The sequence below is a fragment of the Bos mutus genome, chromosome 3, assembly GCF_027580195.1.
Source record: "Bos mutus isolate GX-2022 chromosome 3, NWIPB_WYAK_1.1, whole genome shotgun sequence".
NCBI lineage: Eukaryota > Metazoa > Chordata > Mammalia > Artiodactyla > Bovidae > Bos > Bos mutus.
The window spans coordinates 41,373,480-41,394,726 of NC_091619.1; the positions used below are offsets into that span (position 1 = coordinate 41,373,480).

At 38.7% G+C, this 21,247-nt stretch overlaps 1 protein-coding gene across 7 annotated transcripts in view; it reads right to left on the minus strand.

Moving 5' to 3' along the window:
* CDC14A (cell division cycle 14A) overlaps positions 1-21,247 on the minus strand; it is a 189,697-nt gene that overhangs the window by 103,651 nt on the left and 64,799 nt on the right. For all 7 annotated transcript variants that reach the window (XM_070367597.1, XM_070367594.1, XM_070367598.1 and 4 more), the window contains one exon: positions 17,586-17,665. In XM_070367597.1, coding sequence (XP_070223698.1) covers positions 17,586-17,665 — 80 coding nt within the window. The remainder of the gene's footprint in view (positions 1-17,585; positions 17,666-21,247) is intronic.

A 21,247-nucleotide genomic window follows, 5' to 3' on the forward strand; every position in this document is an offset into this window, starting at 1 on the left:
GACATGTTACACATTCTCTGTGGGAAAAAGAGAGAGAAAATGATAAAGGTGACAATAAATTTTGTATCTACCAAAACCCCACCAGAAGGAGAATTCTAAAGGGCTTTTTAACATGGAATCCAACAAGGTCAGGGAGATGAGAGCAGACAACATCAATAAAATTCTGAAAGCTGGAAATCAGATAAATGCGTGACAATAATTTAGAAGACTAAGAAAACTGAATACTAAGGTAACAGTGGAAAAATCAGCATCGACCCAATCAATACCAGATAATTCACAAAAGGTTCAGGAAGCGACGGCACTGGGTTCTTCAGGCAGTGAGGATGAAGGGCTAAAATAAGTTGGAAAGTACCCTTAAGAAGCTGAAAGATTTTACTCGATAAAAGAAATATTTTTTATTTAAATATACTTATTTTTAATCAGAGAACAATTGCTTTACAATATTGCGTTGGTTTCTGCTATACACTAACATGAATCAGCCATACGTATACATATGTCCCCACCTTCTGGAACCTCTCTCCCACCTCCCACCTCATCCCCTCTAGTTGTCACAGAGCACCTGATTTGAGCTCCCTGCATCATACATCAAATTTCCCCAGGTTATCTAATTTTATATATGGTAATAAATATGTTTCAATGCTACTCTCTCAATAGGTCCCAATGTCTCCTCCCCCATTGTGTCTACAAGTCATATTATCTCCCGTTTTATAAATAAATCTTTCCTGTTGAGTTTTCTCAACCACCCGATGTAGTCAGCAGCATCTAAAAATAAAATGGTTGGTCCTGGAAGGCAGCAAGATACCTGACCCACACAACGTTCAAGTTTGAATTGGAAGATGACTTGCAAGGAATATTTTCCACCTACATTGTTGTGTGAAATGGAGGTGAAGTTTAGGAATACATCAGGCTTTAGTAAACTCAAAAGTTCCTCCCACTCTGAAACTGCATAATTATTCAACACAATGGATGATTTCTTTCCTTTCTATATCTCTCTCTTGGACCCCTCCCAATAGAATTTTAACATTTTTCAGGTTCCTACCATTTTTAAAATAAAAAATTTTCTTGACTTCAACCACTACCCTCTCTTTGGCTTCCTCTTTAAAATAAGACTTCTCTGAAAAATTACTCATCTCACTGCTACCACTTTCTCTTCTCTCACATCTTAACCAACTCTGTTTCTACCCTCATCCATGCCAAGAACATGTCTCACTAAGGTCACCAATGATCTCCTTACTGCTAAACCCAGGTGAAATTCTTGTAATGAAATAAAATTGATCATTTTAGCCTTTCTAAAGTACACAACTTAGTGATTTTCAGTGTTTTCGTAATGTGATTTTTAGTATAGTCACAAATCACAATTTCAGTACAGTCACAATTCAATAAGGAAGGCTGAGCGCTGAACAATTGATGCTTTTGAACTGTGGTGTTAGAGTAGACTCTTGAGAGTCCCTGCACTGCAAGGAGATCAAACCAGTCAATCCTAAAGGAAATCAACCCTAAACATTCATTGGAAGGACTGATGCTGAAGCTGAAGTTCCAATATTTTGGCCACCTGATGGGAAGAACTGACTCATTAGAAAAGACCCTGATGCTGGGAAAGATAGAAGGCAGGAGGAGAAGGGGACAACAGAGGATGAGATGGTTGGATGGCATCACCGACTTGATGGATACAAGTTTGAGCAAACTCCAGGAGATGGTGAAGAATAGGGAAGCCTGGTGTGCTGTAGTCCATGGGGTTGCAAAGAGTCGGACACAACTGAGTGGCTGAACAACAGTTCACACCACTGACTTCAAACCATTTTTGTCACCCCAGAAAGAAACTATACCCATTTGTAGTAACTCTTCATTCCATCTCCCCCCACTCTCCATCCCTGACAATCACTAATCTATTTTCTCTCTCTCTGGATTTGCTTATTCTAAATCCAGAGAAGATTCTGCAAGCATCATTTTATTTACTATTAATATGTCAGGAACAGGTAATTCCCTCTGAATATTCTCTTCATTGTTTCTGGATTCTACCCCTCTCAACACTACTCCATCCCAATGTCCTGTGCAAAGTCATTCTTCACCTCCCGTCTCCTCAAGGTTCAACTCCAGACTCAGATTCTTCATACTCCATACTTTCCCCCAAGCCTGGGCACTCTCAACTTTAATGTCATCAGCATCAGCACCGCCAATATGGCTTCTTAGAACACAGAATGCTGGACCCCATCCGAGTTTCAGATTCAGCAGGTCTGGGGAAGGGGCTGAGACTGTCCATTTCTAACAAGTTTCCAGGTGCTATCAGTGCTTCTGGTAGGAGGGACCACATTTTGAGGATCACTGCCCTATACTCATTGACATAAGTTACCATCTACCTGCCAATAAGCTTTAAGAGCTTCTCTCTAGCACTGATTCCTTAAAACTCCAAGATGGTACAGCCAACCACATACATGACGTTTCCATTTGGGCATCTTAAGGTATCTTATGGGCTTTTCTGGTGGCTCAGAATCTGAGCTCACAATCTCAGATTCTGGTAAAGAATCTACCTACAATGCAGGAGACCCAGGTCCCATCCCTGGGTTGGGAAGATCCCCTAGAGAAGGAAATGGCAACCCACTCCAGTACTCTTGCCTGGAGAATTCCATGGATGGAGGAGTCTGGTGGGCTACAGTCCATGGGGTCTCACTGTGTAAGAAGAATCTCCTGAATATGCCCCACCCCAAAATAGTAGCAACAATACCCTGGCCCTCCAACCCTAATTCAGTAAAAGATACAGCTTCCATAATCACTCAAGCTAGCACCCAGAAGTCCTTCCATCTCTCTCATTTCCGTATTCTACTGTGCTCTGCCTTGTTGCTTTTCCCTCCTAAGCATCTCTTGAATGCACTTACTTCTCCTCAGTTCTGCTAACTCTCAGGCAGTACCTCTCATGCAGACAAGAGCCTCCCCATGTCCACTCCTTGCCTTTCTATTGAGTATTCTTCATGGCAGCCAGAGTGATAGCTTGAAAAGGCAAGTCTGCTCCTGTTACTCTTCTGCTGTCACCCGTCACTGATTCCCACTGCTCTCTGAAGGGAAGGTTCAAATCCTAAAATAGATGCAAGGCCTGTGATACCCGGGCCTGCCTGCCCCTCCGGTCTCTCCCTCATTTCACTCTCCCTTCTCACTCTCTGAGCCCATCACAATGCCCTTCCCTGAGCTCCTTGGAGAGGCACTCAGCTCCCACCACAGAACCTTTGCTTCTCAGGTCACATGTTCTCCAATCGCCTGTGCCTAGGTTACCCTACTCACCCTTCAGCTCCCAGTTCATAGATCACTTGTCTCAGGAGGAAAAACCTCCAGCCCCACTCTCTGGCTAGATCAGGTCCCCAACATTTTTCCCCCCACTGGACTTAACTACAGTTTGACATTATATCCTGATGTGTTCATTTGATTCTCTGCCTCTCAATATATAAGAGTCACGTAGAAGACAGCCATCTATATGTTTATTACTCCCTAATTGTCTCCTTAGTACCTATTACAGTGCCTGGTATGAAACAAACAATAAATGTTTGTCAGTAAGTGTTTAAATTAAAGAAGCTTGGGAGATCATCCCAAGAAAATGTTGTATAATATCCTACAGCCACTTTTGCTATCTCAAGGGCCTAACACTTCAATTCTCATTAACAAGAAGAGCTTTCTTTGCATTAACCCAAAATTCTTTTGTCCATTGATATCATCCTCTGTTCTCTTTGTCAAAGAGTATTGATTGAAAAAAGCTAAAAGCAATGATGTTCAAAGTAGTTTTCTTTTGTCAAGTGGTATTAAACACACTTTTATTTTAAATCAGATACTTTAGAGAGGTTATAGGGAGCTTTTAGGATTTAAATCACTATACCAATGTGCTACAAAGTTTTATACTCCCACAGTTTTTGTTGCAGTTATGGTTCCCATTTGTTTAACTCCTGATTTGCTTTTTTACTCAATCATTCATGCATTCATTTATATTTATTGAGCCAAATAGTTCCTGAGTTGAATAAGAGGACACGTGTTTTTCCACCTTCCTCACAAAGGACCACTGAAAGCCTACAGAGATCAACCACAGAAAAAAGCTTGCACGACCTATGCTGCCTGGGAAAACTATGGCTCTAAACCTTATCTACCATGACAGTTATACCATAAATTGCATTACTCACTTAAACAGGTAAACACAAGGATGCTCTTTATTCAGGAGGAGGTAATACCCCAAACACCCAGGACTTCTAATCATTCAGCTTTGCTGAAGAAGAAATCATGGGTCTATAACCCCCAATACAGAAGACTAACATTAGGACCAATCTAGAGACATCCAAATACAAATTCAGCTCAGCCTCATGCTTGACCATCCACATTCTATCCACCTCGGCAATTCTATCTTTCTAAATGTGACTTCTGGCATAATAGTCAACTGAACCATAAAACTATTATGAAGTTATCATAAAAAATCCCTGGCAGTCAATAAATATTTGCTGAATAAAAAACTAAATGTATGAATATTTTAATAGATGAAACAACTGGGATTTTTACTTATTTTCATATTTTTACATTTATTTTACAGAGAAGTAGTAGCAGCAAAATTAAAGAAAACCAGAATCAACATCCACAAAGACAAAGAGGAAGGACTTGATTGTCCTAGAGCTATCTTTTTACAGACTCTCAAGAGTCAACTGTTAGATAATCAAAAATTTTGAGAGCCCAAATCAGCCTTGGTGGGAATATTTACACCACAGAAATCAGCAAATGCTCTTTACTTAAAGAGCTGGTTTACCAGCACACCACTGCCTGCAACCTGTGAATCTAAGAAATCACTCAGAATGAAGCAACCCTGCAAATGGTAATAATAAGCAGATGAAACCAGAGATGAAAGAACATATTTACACAAAATAGTAAGAAAACATTTCTGGTAATGAAGTTGTTTGAAGAAAAAAATGAAAAACAGAGTTGCATGGTTTACAATGTGGAGATTCCATTAAAGAATAAAAAAGAGCTATAGCAAATGGACTAAGAAATAACAGAAATGCCTCCTTTATATGTCTTGATTCTATGATTCTCTGCAAATCCTCTGGATAGCAAGTAGCTACAAGGTAGGCAAATATCTGCAGAGCAGTGGGTTAGAAAGGATCTCAAAGGTCATCTGAGCACTGTTCCAACCACCGAACTGAATCCCATCTGCACAACCAGCACAAGATCACAAGCTTCCTAAGGACAGAGAATGTGTTCTTTATGCTGTATGCCCAGAGTCTAGTACAGTATTGCACACATTACTATGCTGTGGCTGTTGTATGAATGAATGAATGACCATTACCAGGAGACCATTCAACATATGCCCGAACAACTCTAAGTGGCTGGGAACTACTGACATTTCAAAGTAAAAATTATATAAAACAATCTGTAATCATCAACTATATACAGTCACAAAAATGTAATCTAGATCATAGTTTTCCAACAGAAATATAATGCAATAGAGAGCCACATGTGTAATTTTAATTTTTACATACCCATACTAAAGTAAAAAGAAATAAATGACATCAATTTCAATAATATATTTTGTTTAATCCAGTCTGAAATATTATCAGTTCAGAACATAATCAACATAATTATAAGATATTTTACTTTTTTATACTAAGTCTTTGAAATCTAATGTGTGTTTGGTAGTCTTACAGTCTATTTCAGTTTGGACTAAACAAATTGCAAGTGCTGAATAGTACATGTAGGTTGTAGCTACTGTTCTAGGCCATTCAGCTCTAGACTAATTTGTATGGATACCTGGGAATTAGGCAATGTACTAAATACTTTATACAACTGTCCAAAGTACACCTGGCTTTCAGTCTCTGAACACATCTGTGACATATATGTACCAGGTCCCTAGAAAAGAATAAGCCAATTGTTTAATATTATCTAATACCTATAAGATAAAAATATATTTGATAAGAACCAGTGGGGAGGACAAAGCTATTTCCCACTTGAAAACAAAATCAAATGGCTTCATGGGGCAGAGCCAAAAATTGAGCACAACCAGTACCTAACAAAAAAATGCGACACAGAATCTCTTCTTTTCAGATTTAACATAAAGCTATACACTAATCATTTTTGCTTATCTAAAGAAACAGAGATATGTAAAAATTCACTTCTAAATCATGGTGTAAAAGGTCATATAAATCAGCAAAACAGAATCTGTCTAGAAGTAGCAATAACAGGCACCAGCAAGAGACCAAGAGCTGTGCTCTGGGCTTTTTATCAATATCTGAGTGTCCCCCATTTAACCACATTTAACTTTGCTTAAAGACAAAAATACTAGTAAATTGTCTTTGACTCCACTATTGAAAATAAGTGCTTCATATATGAGGCATTCAACAAAATACCTATGCTCATTAAGGCAAATGACTGCAAACTATTCCAAAGCACTTTCATCAACCAAGGCTGGCTATTGGAAAAGTACTATAAAGAGTACAAAAAATTTGGCACTTACCCGACTACAGAAAGTTTGGTACCCTGATCCGAAACCATAAAAACAGGAATAACAAAAAAAGTAATCTGAGCCAGTTTTCACAACTCAAACTATTGAAGCACTGCCATGTTTCAAAAAAAAAAAAAAAAAAAAGATATAACTCACTTCCTTCTGTGTATTTAGTGGGTCATACAGACCTTGACAGTTGTTTCTGTTTTCAGATTCTGAATAGTGGTGCTTATTTACCACTGTCACAAGAAAACCTGATAAATCTGCTTTTCATGGTGGTCCAAGTTACTCAATACACCCCAGCTGTAGAGAATAGATTCAACAGTCTGGACAGAATAATCTATTCTCTTCTATTTTCAAGACTCAGGAAACGAGCCCATCCTCACTATTCAAAACTAAGGCAGGGGCTTCCCTGGTGCTTCCGTGGTAAAGAATCCGCCCCACCAATACAGGAGACACAAGTTCAAACCCCGATCTGAGAAGATCCCGCCTGCTGAGGAACAACTAAGCCTGTGAGCCACAACTGTTGAGCCTGTGAGCCTGCTCCAGAGCCTGGGAGCAACACCTACTGAAGCCCGCATGCCCCAGAGTCAGTGCTCAGCAACAGAAGCCACCCCAGGGAGAAGCCCTCGAACCACAACTGAGAGTAGCCCCTGCTCACCACAACTAGGAAAAAAAAAACCCATGAAGCAACGAAGAGCCAGCACAGCCAAAAATAAATAAATAAAATTATTTTTAAAAAAACTAATGCAGATTTTTTTCCCAATCACATCAAGCATCAAAAGCAAAAAGATTCATGGAGGCAGAAATGACTCCAAAGATCAACACTGAGAAGCAGAGAAGTGGCCATCATAAAGAAAAGTTGAGAATGAAAGAAAAGTCTTAGAGCATTGCAGAAGGTGTTAGATAAAATTGCATTCCCATAGGGCAGAGGTGCAATGGGTTTACAACAAAGGAAAGAATTTATTACCTTAAGGGTCTAAAGTTGCTAACACCAAGGCCACTACTTATTTTTTCTACATACCAACTATATTAATTAATACACATTCAAGGATACAATTCAGGGGATGTGGAAACTTGGCAGCAAGCACTGGCTCATCAATGAAATCTTTTACTAGTTTATTCTGACAGTTTCTAACTCTCTGAGAGGCTCTAAGCTATTTGAATATCTTAAGCTTCCCGTGCCTTTTGAGGCTGGGAGACTGTAAACAATCGTATGCATAGCTGTAGGAGTCCGGGTAAACTTGTCAGGCGAGTTAGAGAGCTATCTGAGGGGTTTGGATTTAAACACTCCTAATTGCCCAGGAACTTTATTAATTGGAGCTGTAAGTTAACTCTTTGACAGAGAGAGCGAGATGGTGGTGGGGGACAGCCCCCAGTAAAGTCAGAGGTGAGAGCACAAAGCAATAAAGTAGGCAGACTCTGGTTTTTGGGGGTAGATGCTCGAGAATATCCAGGGGGACTCCTGAGGCTCGATCCCGCCTTTGCGTGTGCTGAGCCTCCTTCCTCACGACCTTTGTCATGAGTGGAATGCCTCTCGCCAGCTCCCGGCAGAGCATAAAATAAATTTTGTTTCTACATTTTTGATACTCAGGGAAAAAAACATGGTATTAAAGACAACTTTCCTTTTGAAATACAAACAAAAATCACAGTATCATATTCGAGCTAACAAATATTTGGTTCAACATTTTATGTTGAGATACATTTTATAATTACATCTAACATCTGCTAGCACATATTTACTTTGCTTTAGAAGAAAGTAGGCAGCCTAATGCCAAATTCTAAGAGGTTGACCCCTTTGAGCCTTTGTTGAGACCTACAAGCTCTGGCATGCCCAGAGAAGATTTCCCGTTAAGACAGGGCCACATTACTAGCTCAGCAACTGATATATCACTAGGGGTCATCCCCAAAACACAACAAACCCATCCCTGAACACAAACAGTATGGGTTCATTTTAATAACAAATGTCATTAAAGGATTGCTAGGGAGAGGTTTGTGGGTTCTCTATTAAGGAAGGTTTTCTGATATCAAGTCAGCTTTAAGAGAAAACTCCTGTTCCTGTTAGATTCCTATTCCTATTAGATAAAATACCCCTATTTGACACACCATCTATTTCTAAGACTAAGGAAACAGCACAAAAGCATTTCCACAAATGGCAACTTCTTATTCTAATCCCAAGAGACCTATTTTGTTCCACACAGGTGTGGATCAGGAAATGTGCCGTAGAGTTTCAGAAGGCTAGTTCTGCTGAATGTTAACAGAAAGAGCCCTGTCCATCCTAAAGGAAATAGATCCTGAATATTCATTGGAAGGACTGATGCTGAAGCTGAAGCTCCAATACTTTGGCTACCTGATGAGAAGAGTCTACTCATTGGAAAAGACCCTGATGCTGGGAAAGATTGAAGGCAAGAGGAGAAGAGGGTGTCAGAGGGTAAGATGGCTGGATAGTAACACCAATGCAATGGACACGAACTTGGGCAAACTCCAGAATATGGTGAGGGTCAGTGGGGCCTGGCGTGCTGTAGTCCATGGGGTCCCAAAGAGTCAGACACAACTGGGTGACTGAACAACAACAACAAATCTTATAGAGCAGTAGTTCACAACCTTGGCAGCATATTGGAATCATTTTGGTAGTTTTTAAAAATCCCAATACCCAGACTTCACCTCAGGCCACTTATATCAGAATTTTGGGAAGTAGAACCAGCATCAATCTTTTTTAAAAGCTTCCCAGACTTCTAAAAAACAAGTAAATGGGGCTTCCCAGGTGACACACGTGGTAAAGAACCCACTTGCCAATGCAGGTGACGTAAGAGACACGGGTTCGATCCCTGGGTAGGGAAGGTCCCCTGGAGGAGGACATGGCATCCCACTCCAGTATTCTTGCCTGCAGACTCCCATAGACAGAGGAGCCTGGGGGTCACAGTCAGACACGACTGAAGCGACTTAGCACACAAACACATGAGAAGCAATATTCCTTAGGGAAACACTGACTGTAAGCCTCTTATTCAAGCTAAAATAAATTCGCCATGCAAAAATATGTTCCTGGATCTATACAGGATGAGACCAACCAAAAAAAATAACAAAACAAAACACACGCTAAACTTAACAACTGGTGACAAGACAGCCAACATTCAACCAGCTTTATTTCACTGGATGTCAGCATAGCACCCTATCTCATCCTCACCTCTGCACCTAAAGCCATTATTTTTTAAGTCATGCTTTCGGTATTTGTCTTTGAAATTGGGACCCTGATGTTGTTTATTTTCTGTATGGTTGTATTCCCCATTTAATTTTATATGTCATAGAAAAATTGGGTTTTAGCAGATTTATGAATCATCAATACCAAAAAAGTTACCAAGCTAATACATATGGACCAACAAAAAGAGAAGTGCCAAGTGAATTTAAAAGCACAAAAAAAGATATAAAAGCAGAGTTGTACAATTTAGACGGGTTACCTTTTCAATGTTAGGAGAGATTTAGAGAGTTTTCACAAACACTGTTTTATGAACACCCAAAAATGCAGATTTAAAAACCACTGCCATTGACTACCAAGAAAATAATCTAGGAATTCCACTAAGGTTTGGTGATTTCATAGACAGGCTGCAATTAATATGACTTTGTAGAATGACTGGTCAACAGTACACACTATAAATTTGGTAGTACAGTGACTGACGGAAGAGAACCTAAAAAGACTCATACCAGGCTCGCCAATTCAAACTCTGTGACTCTGGCCCGAGAAATGAAAGGCCCCTTGTTCCTTTGACAGCCAACGGCCAAGCCTACAGTAAAGATGAATGGACTCAAAGAATTAAAGTAAGTGAAATATACTCTTTTCCTCTAGTTTTAAGCCAAACTCTTGATAAATACATTGGCGATTTTAGTAAAGTGAAAAGTATAGCTTTTGACACATTTACTTTTCAATTAAATGGAACACCCTAAAACTGCAGACATGACAACAAATACCCATTGAGTGTCACACCAAGAAGAAATTTAAATGCCACCAAAGTCTACTATACTTACAGTAATCAAGGATAGGCAGCAGATGGAGGTAGGAGTGGGAGAATTGAACGAAGATGGTCAAAAGGTACAAACCTCCGGTTATAAGATAAACAAGTACTGGGGATATACAACACAGCATGATGACCAGAGTTAACACTGCTGTATGGCGTATTTGAAAGTTCTTAAGGGAACAGATCCTAAAAGTTCTCATCATAAAAAAATTGTAACTACCTGAGGTAATAAATGTTAACTAAACTTACTGTGGTAATTATTCCACAATATATGGATGTCAAGTCATTTTGCTGTACACTTAAAATTTATAGTGTTGTATATCAATTATATCTCAATAAAACTGGAAGGAAAAAAGAATAAGCAGTAAATCTATCTAAACCTTTTCTTAAATTTGCTTCATCTTTAGTGAATTTTTAGCTAGGTTATTTACAATTTGTAAGATAAATCCAAATAGAAAAACTCACATTATTCCACAGTGATAAAAGAACAGGCTCTGCATGATTAAAATACCTTTAGACCATCAAATTTTGCACCTGGTCTTATGTCCCTGGATATGTTCCAGTGTCTCCTAGTTTGTAGTCTGTAGGAACTTGAATAGCATTTGTATCCTAAGGCAATGGCACCTCACTCCAGTACTCTTGCCTGGAAAATCCCATGGACGGAGGAGCCTGGTGGGCTACAGTCCATGGGGTCGCTAAGAGTCAGACATGACTGAGCAACTCCACTTTCACTTTTCAGTTTCATGCATTGGAGAAGGAAATGGCAACCCACTCCAGTGTTCTTGCCTGGAGAATCCCAGGGACGGGGGAGCCTGGTGGGCTGCTGTCTATGGGGTTGCACAGAGTCGGACACGACTGAAGCGACGCAGCAGCAGCAGCAGCAACAGCAGGGCTTCCCTTGTGGCTCAGCTGATAAAGAATCCGCCTGATATGTGGGAGACCTGGGTTTGATCCCTGGGTTGGGAAGACCCCCTGGAGAAGGGAAAGGCTACGCACTCCAGTATTCTGGCCCAGAGAATTCCATGGACTGTATAGTCCATAGGGTCGGAAAGAGTCAGACACAACTGAGCAACTTTCACTCACTCATTGTGTAAAAATTGTATAAATCTTAATTATGTTGAATTGGTTCATAGTGCTTTTCAGGTCTACTCTATCCTTCTATTTCTCTGTATATTCATTCTATTAATTTTTGAGAGTTTGATATTGAAACTCTAACTAAAAATCTTAATTTAATTAAATAATTGTAATATATAGTGGAACTATGTAACTTTGTTCTGTATTTTCCAAGTCTCCTATAAATGTGTTACATTTTCATAATTTAAAAAATAAAAAAGTTTACAAATAGAAAAACTCAATCAGATAGTACTTTTAGTTAAAACAATACACTGCAAACATTATATTATACAGTATCCTACTTATCATTATAAAAAGATAATCTATGCCATACAAATGAAAAATTACAGCACCTAAGACCAATTCCTGCATTTTTATTCTCCATTTTCATCTTAAAGTGAAAGGCATTCATGGCACCTATCCCTAACATCTCCAATCTCCAGTTCCAGTGTTAAACCTCCTTCCTCAATATTCCCACATCTCCTAATTCCAAACTTTAATGAGACCCTTTAACTACTTTACATACCTACACATACACAAACTACACACTGAGTTCCCTAGTGCAGGTACCTGGGTGTCCTGCTGCTGCTGCTGCTGCTAAGTCACTTCAGTCGTGTCCGACTCGGTACGATCCCATAGACGGCAGCCCACCAGGCTCCCCCATCCCTGGGATTCTCCAGGCAAGAACACTGGAGTGGGTTGCCATTTCCTTCTCCAATGCGTTAAAGTGAAAAGTGAAAGCGAAGTCGTTCAGTTGTGTCAGACTCTTAGCGACCCCATGGACTGCAGCCTACCAGGCTCCTCCGCCCATGGGATTTTCCAGGCAAGAGTACTGGAGTGGGTTGCCACTGCCTTCTCCACCTGGTTGTCCTAATAACCTTTAAACCCATAGACTATCACAGTGACATGCACAGAAAAAGCAATAAATTAATTAGTGTATATATTATTCCCTGGCACACAAATAAGAAGAGTCCAATCCCAGTCCTTGAGAGAAGACTGTGCTGTATTTGATGGAGAGTCAGCTCTGCAAACAAATAATCACAATATAAGACATTTGTTTTCATGGTTTATGTAGCAAACGTAATAGGCCATGAACAAAATGTAATAGTAAATTATAGGCACAGGACCTGCCAAGCTTCTCTAGAAAAATGAGCCAAGTCACTACAGAAGAGACTGCTCCAGTAAATTTTTGTTAAATCAATAAAATGTTGAAGAACAGCATTATTTAAATTTAAACCTTAAAACACTTTTATTAGAAAGACACTAAAACTATGTATAGAACAAACAGCAACACAGGCGTTTCAGTAAAGAGGGCATACAAAGACACCATTCACACTTCAACAGGCCTTCAAAACTCTCTTCATTTTTCTTAATTCTTACACGATAAAACAATCACATTTATTTATTTTTATTTTTTTTTAACAATCACATTTAAATAGAAGTTCCTTTTGCAAATTCCTGTTTTTTAAATAGAAGTGTTAATGCAGAAAGATTAATGTAGAATTATGCAAATTAATGCAGCATCAATGCAGATTAATGCAAAAGTATTAATAAAGAAAGAAGGATTTAAAAAAAAAAATCTAGAGAATGAACACAGAAGTGTAATTTAACAATAAATGGAATGAAACCCTAGATCAAAGGAAGGCCAAGGTGATGATGGCTGACCAGAACTAGTATAAAAATGATTCTTAATAGTACTGCATCAGCCTTAAGTTGATCTGGGCTGTAGACTAAAATCACTTCCCATCTTATGTCAGCATTAGGAGAAAAAACTGTTTCTGTAATAAAATTCCAGAAAACTAGTAGTATTCTTTCAACTAAATTTTTCACTGAATTATAAATGCACATTGTGTAGTATTTTCTGCTTCAAATGTATGATTTACAAAGAGTACGGATTTAGAAATGCAACTTAATATAAATACAACTCAACATACAACATGTTCAAGATCAAACTTTTAGTTGGAAATAGGTGCCTAAACTAAGAAAAAATGTCTGTGTTAAGCATTCTTTTTTCAGAATTACTCATTACACATTACTCATTACTCATTACACATTACTCAAACTTTTTAGGTCTAACAGCAATACTATAATATTCTCCAGAGTATTATCTCAGTTTCTTCTAAAAGACATTTGAGATCATCTGAATTAAAAGGCTACAGTTTAAAAGACAGGAAATGATCTAAATGTCTACCTGAGAGAGACTGGTTAAATGCACTTTGTACATTATATAGCAGTCTATGGTGTCACACAGAGTCGGACATGACTGAAGTGACTTAGCAGCAGCAGCAGCATGACAAAATGAGGAGGGACGGTCTCTATGTATTTGTGTAAAAAGATATCCAAGATGAGTTAAGGGGGAAAAAAATCAAAATGCAGAATAGTACATATAATATGTCACATTTTGTGATAAAATGGGAAATATAAGACTTTTTTTAGACTTAAAAGGCTACATAATATCTTTATTTGCTTATATACACATAAAGAAACTCTAGAAGGATATAGAATAAACCAATACCAGAAGATACCAGAAAGGACCAGATAGATAAGAATCAAGGGTGGGAGAGAGATTTTTCAATAATACCTTGTTATATATTTTAAAAATATTTAAACCACATTAATGTATTTAACCACAGAAATATTTTCAAATATTTAAATAACAATTTGGAAAAATAGGCTACAACTATAAAAATTATGATTTAAGTCTATGTAGTAGTAATAATTTTCTTACTATCTTTTCTTCCATTCCAATCTTATCAATTATTGAAAAATTCTAGTTCTCAGGAAACTAATTACCTGTCACATATAAGCTAAAATAAAGTTATGCTTAAAGGAAATATTCATTCTTTCCTTCTCCTCCTCAATATCTTCATCTAAATTGACAATTAAGGATAACAAGGCTCATCTGGCTTGTGAAACAAATACATCTCCCATGAATTTTGAGTGGATAACATTAAAAGCATAAAAATTAATATATATTTTCCACTTAAAATACCTGAATAGATACATTGCCCACTGGGCCTACTGACTGGAATTACAATTTTACCAATGTTACAGCATTACAATTCCGAGGTGCATGTGCTGTTTTCAAAATAACAACAAAAACTGTAAACATTTTTCTGATTTAAAAAAAAATTTTAAAGAATCATCACTGTCTCCAGGAAAAGTACATCTATGATCCCTTCACAGTTATTGGCCCCTTTCTCACCATGGATGCTATGGTTCCTACCAATGTTGGAAGTTGTCTCAGACACAATGCCTTCTAGGACTGTCCAGCAGGGCACACTCATGGCGAACTTTCCCTCCTCCACTCTCTACCTCCAAACCCTTTAAAAGTCCAGTTTAAATGAGTCTGATACTTTCTCACATTTCTGTCAGAATCTTTTCTTCTATTTTTATACAACCCAGTTTTTAAATAATTAATTATGTGCCTATAGAGCCACCTGCCCCTACTAGAATGTATGATCATTAGAAACACTTCCTATTCATTTTATATCCTATGGATAATCCTTATGTCTTATTAATAAATAGTAATAGTACTAACAAGAACGAGAAAAACACAAACCAGGTACTGCAGCAGGACAGTGATACAGCATTACCTCATTTCATCTCTAAGATAGCCTTGAAGCCATTGTACAGAAAAGGAAGCTGAAACTCAGAAAGGATAAGTAATTTGCCCAAATTACATGTACTTACTATATACAGAAAAGAGCAGAACAAATCTTCAAACCCAGGCAGAGTCTCTGCCTTCAAATCATACACTCTTAACCACTTTGCTTAGAATTTAGGAAGTAATTAATATTATCATTACCACAATGAACTGAATGTTTGTGTCCCCCAAAAGTCATATGTTGAAAACCTAACCCCCAATGGGATTGTATTAGGAAGTGGGACCTTGGGAAGTAATTAGGTTATGAGGGTGGAGCCCTCATGATTGAGATGAATGCTCTTTTAAAAAAGAACCCCAGAGAGTTTTTCTGCCCTCTCCCCACTATGTGAGGACACAGCAAGAGGTGAGCAGGTGCATCCCTGAAGAGGGCTCTCACCAGAACTTGACCATGCTGGTCCCTGATCAGACTGTAGAACCATGAGAAACAAACTTCAGTTATTTACAACTCACCCAGGCTATGGTACAGCCCAAACTGACTAAAACAATTATGCTTTTCTAAAAAACAGAATTATATTGTGCAAAGAACTTTCAAATTCTAGAAGGCATTAGAAGTGGAAGGAAATAACTGCTTTCTCATCACCATTAAAACTCTCCTCTCATAATCCTGGGCCTCCCAGGTGGCGCTAGCGGTAAAGAAAAGTGAAAGTGAAAGTTGCACAATCACGGGGTCCTACTCTTCGCAATCCTGTGGACTATAGCCCACCAGGCTCCTCTGTCCATGGAATTCTCCAGGCAAGAGTCCTGGAGTGGGTTGCCATTTCCTTCTCCAGAGGATCTTTTCCTGACCCAGGGATCAAATCTGGGTCTCCTGCATTTTAGGCAGATGCTTTACCAACTGAGCCACCAGGGAAGCCCAGTGGTAAAGCATCTGCCTGCAATGCAGGAGACCTGGCTTTGATCCCTGGGTTGGGAACATCCCCTGGAAAAGGGAATGGCTATCCACTCCAGGACTCTTGCTTGGAGAATCCCATGGACAGGAAGGCCTAGCAGGCTACAGTCCATGGGATCGTAAAGTGCTGGACACAACTGAGCAACTAACATGCATTTCTCATAATCTGCCCTCTTCTATCTGCCCTTCAATGTCTAATTAGCTTATCCTCTGGGCTGCTTGAGGATATTTTCCTCTCACTGTCCCAATTCCAGTACTTCACCCCTTGCTTTCACTGAGAAGCTAAAGCATACTAGGCGCTGTCACCCCCTACTCCTCCTCTCCTTGACACCCACCCTGTGTCTAATAATACTCTTTTCTGTGGTCAAGAAACAGAGGTGGGAATCCTCTGAATCTCAGAGGATTCAGTCTTAATTTATTCATTAGAATAAATATTTACAAAAAGCATCTTTAAGTGTGAGGCACTGGGACCTGCTTTTGTGAGTTTCAGGAGAGTAATGAACACAAAGAGGTCTCCTCAATTTTTCCTGTTCTTTTCTTTCTTTATTGTTGGTAATTTTGATATTAGTAACAATAGTAAGCAATCCATATGCTTGTAGATTTGTACACTAATAAAAAGGCAAAAATATTAGAATCATTCTCAATTCTATCAGAGATGTCTGTTGTGGAAGTTCTGATATATGTTCCCTTCTACTCTACAAATAAGCTCAAGTTTACCTGAAATTTTAAAACATCTTCAAGTGATACTTACAAAATATCGTTTTCCAACACTGTAATGAGAGACAGCCTTTCTCTGGATGGAAGCTAGATGTGTCTGCTGAACAAGTGATTTAGGGTCCCCACTAAAGATGTGCATCTGGGAAGGTACTTTCAGGGTCTTATTCTATATTTCCAGTCCCTGACATTTGGTCAGAGCTCAATCAACGCTCACAAAATGAAAGAAAGAATGGATGAATCAGTAATATGCAAGTGAAAGTCACTCAGTCGTGTCCGACTCTTTGCGATTCAATGGACTATACAGTTCATGGAATTTTTCAGGCCAGAATACTGGAGTGGGTAGCCTTTCCCTTCTCCAGGGGTTCTTCCCAACCCAGAGATCAAACCCAGGTCTCTCACATTGCAGATGGATTCTTTACCCGATTATTGAAATTTAACAAATCTTGACATGGTTAATTAGGTCATAAACCAGGTACTCTTCATGCTTAAATCATCAAGATACAGGAAAAAATTCAAGGAAAAAAATAATTCCTAAAAAGAGAAAGCTATTTTATTCTTACTAGATGGGGGAGGGGATCTCTAAAAAAATGAAATAATAAACACTAGTCTCATTTCATTCCACATAACATCACAGTCATAGTCTTAATACAGTTAAAAAACACAATAATCCAACTCTAAAAGAGAGAGCTGCCCAGCAAAGTGCCACAGCTCAAGTCTCACAAGCAGTTATACCTGAATGGAAGATAGGGGGGGTTTGAGCCAGAGAGGAGTGCTCTGTAGGCTTCTTCTGGTGTCTTCTTTAAATAGATTACCTAAGACAAATAAATAGCAACATTTAGAATACAACCAAAGTATGACACAAAACTAATTTTACTTACTCACCAAATTTGCATTTCCGTTCTTTCACTCTGAATATGACAACTGGCATGGTGATAATGTTGATATTTAGACAGCAAGCAGGCTGCCAAACTTTCCTTTTCAGCTTAAAGCTGAACAGCAGCCTTTGGCTTAAGGATGAGTAAGAGCTTAAAGACACAGGAAAGAAGTTGCTCAGTGTCTGACTCTTTGCAACCCTGTGGACTGTAGCCTATCAGGCTCCTCTGTCCATGGAATTTTCCAGGCAAAAGTACTGGAGTGGGTTGCCATTTCCTTCTCCAAAAGACACAGGGCAAACCCATAAAGGGGCCATCCAGGGCTGTTTAAAGGCACGTTGAACAGAAATAATGGCAGGGTTTTCTCTAGGGAACAGAATAATTGTACCTCCATGATTGAACTGTGTGTTCACCAAAGACCAATATAGAGTTCTCTGTCCTTCACAGAAGATCTGCTGTGAAGTAATTTAGTTCCTGGTGAATTCTGAAAGACATCTCAGGGTACAGGACCCATGGGAGATCTACTGAGTTCTCTGCCTGCTCTGAGGAATGCCTATGTTGCTCTCTAAACAATCAATAAAATCACAATGAAATGAGAGGAAATGCATGCTGGTAAGAGCACTGGAAAACATACTGGCTAGGCTCTTGATGTCGAGGATGTTTAAATCCCTCCAGACCAGCAGGACAAACTATCTTAAATAAAGACACAAATAAAAAAGAGTTCTTAAAACCAGTAAACTATTTCCACTTAATCAATTTATTGACTATATACAATAGATGCCAGGCACTGTATGAGGAATTGCCACCTTTCTTAATAGAATTTATGTTCTTGAGAGGCAAAAACAATAATTAATAAATTATTTATTAAAAAATAAATACAGTCTGAAATAAGTGCTAAAAAGGAAATACGCAGAGTCCTGGACAAGAGAAGACCTACTTAATACCTCGAAGTGGTCAGGAAGGGGTCTCTGGGAGAGATGTAGGAGGAAACCCATGGAATAGCTAAGGGAAAGGGGGGACAGAAGGGGCTAGGTCCTTGAGTGGGGACAGCGCTTGGTGAGCCGGACAGAGATCAGAGGCTAGGGAAGGGGGAAGAAGGGAGAGTCAGTGAAGAGCCTTGCAAGCCATGATGAGAGTTTGATTTTATTCTAAGTGCAGTTTAATATTTTAATTCTCAGACAAGAGCACTGATCCTTTTCCTCTACAGTTTGAATCAAATTTGATCCCTAAAATCCTCTCTACCTAGAATTAATGGCATTATTTCCTTAATATGTCCCAACATCAAAACCCTATGCATGGAACTTCCCTGGCAGTCCAGTGATTAAGACTCCATGCTCCCAGTGCAGGGGGAACAGGTTGGATCCCTGGTTGGGAAACTAAGATCCTGAATACCACATAGAACAGCCAAGAAACAAAAACAAAACAAAAAACCCTATGCGTTTCAACAACAAAAATGACAAGAGTCCCAGTTCTTAAAAAGTAGGGTTTATTCTCTGCTTACAAAGTTTCTTTCAGCTTTAAGCTATTCTGGTAGCAATATATTACACGTATTTAATTATTAGTAAGTTCAAGACTAGAAAACAACTCAATTCTCTAAAAAAAGAAAGCTAAAATCAATATATTAAAAAAATACTTCTAACTTTTATTAAGAAAGTTCCATATTCCTATGACAAGTAAACAAGGTCTGATAAAGCACCTACCAAACAAAGTGAACTGAATATGAAACAAAAACAGCAGAGGAAATGAAACCATGGTAAAAGAATGATCCAGACAGGAGATGCAGACTCCACCAGTGGAGAACCACATCTCGAGTTGCAGCTAAAATGATTACAAAAATTCACTTAAACCAACCCTAGCTTTAAAAACCATTTTCAGTAACCAACATTAAAACAGGAGTTTGTTGTTCCCTAATGGGTAGATTATATAATACTCTACAGGTTTGGTTATAATGCAATGATTTTTCAAGCCTAAAGATGCAGCAGTATTTGCAAGTTGACTATGCCTGCTAAAAGAGAAAACTGTTTGTAGAAAGCTCCTGTGTTTGGATTAGATAATTAAAGCTTATACAACCATCTTTGAAAAGCAAAATACATTTCCATTCTCAGGAGCAATTACATTAACTCCATTTAATTTTGAGGCAATCATTCTACAGGAGGGAGTTAACAGCCCACATGAAAGACTTCTCTAGACCGGTTACCCCACAGAGTTTTGCTACTCATCTTACCTGCATGACTTAGCACACATGACCCATATTCTCACACTGTAAGATGAGAGTCTTTGTTTTTATTTTTATCCCAGTGCTTAATCATTAATAAGTGCAAAGTGAAACTCAACAGAGGCCATCTAAATTCCAGGAATATTCTAGGGGCAGGTAAATGCAATGTCCTTTTATAACCTGATGATAGGTACTTGGGAGACTGGTGAAATATTCTAATAAAGCAGTGCATCACTGAATACATGCATGCTGGGGTCATTAAAATGACAAATTCCATCTTTCCAGGAGAAAAAATGTCTTGGATTCTTATGCCAGGTCTTCTTTGATATGCCACTGATTAAAAAGAGAAAGACTAGAGTTCAGAAATAAAACAAATTTATTAAGCCTTTGCTGTTGAGGAACCTAAAGCTCAGAAAGGTAAGGAACTTCCCAAACTCTCATGGCTGCTCTGTGATGCAGTTAGAATTCCAATTCTGATTTGAATCCAAAGGCCACAGTAATTCCACACATCACATCTGCTTAAAAATACAGATACGGGCAATGCAAGCAGAATCTGTGACAGAAACAAAGATCCCTACTCTTTCAATTTACAAAAGCCATTACACTGGCTTTTAAAATTATGTGACTTCAAACTGTTAATAGGAGTTGTGTGTAGGAATAGGGCTGAAGAAAGATTAGTGGGAGGAGGGAGGACTTTATATTTTCTACTATCTTCACATTTCTTGTATTATGTACTAATGTATATTCATTTATTTTTTTAATGTGGAATAACTAAATCATTTACAAAGTATTAAATGTGTATCTTCCCAAAAATAAAGTCTATATTTAACTAATATTCAAAAAATTGTTCCCAGATACTCTAATATTTCTAAAAGTAATTGCTGAATAAAATTAACTCCAAAGTATCTTCTAAATATCCTGATTTTCTTTTTCTGTTTCTCAGGAAAAAAAAATAATGCTCTGCTCACTGCTGCTGCTGCTGCTAAGTCGCTTCAGTCGTGTCCGACTCTGTGCGACCCCAGAGACGGAAGCCCACCAGGCTCCCCCATCCCTGGGATTCTCCAGGCAAGAACACTGGAGTGGGTTGCCATTTCCTTCTCCAATCAATGAAAGTGAAAAGTGAAAGGGAAGTCGCTCAGTCGTGTCCGACTCTTAGCGACCCCATGGACTACAGCCTACCAGGCTCCTCCATCCATGGGATCTTCCAGGCAAGAGTACTGGAGTGGGGTGCCATAGATATTAGCATACATGAATCCAAACTGGAAGAATCTTCCCCAACCTTTGACTGATAAAATTTAACAAAAGCC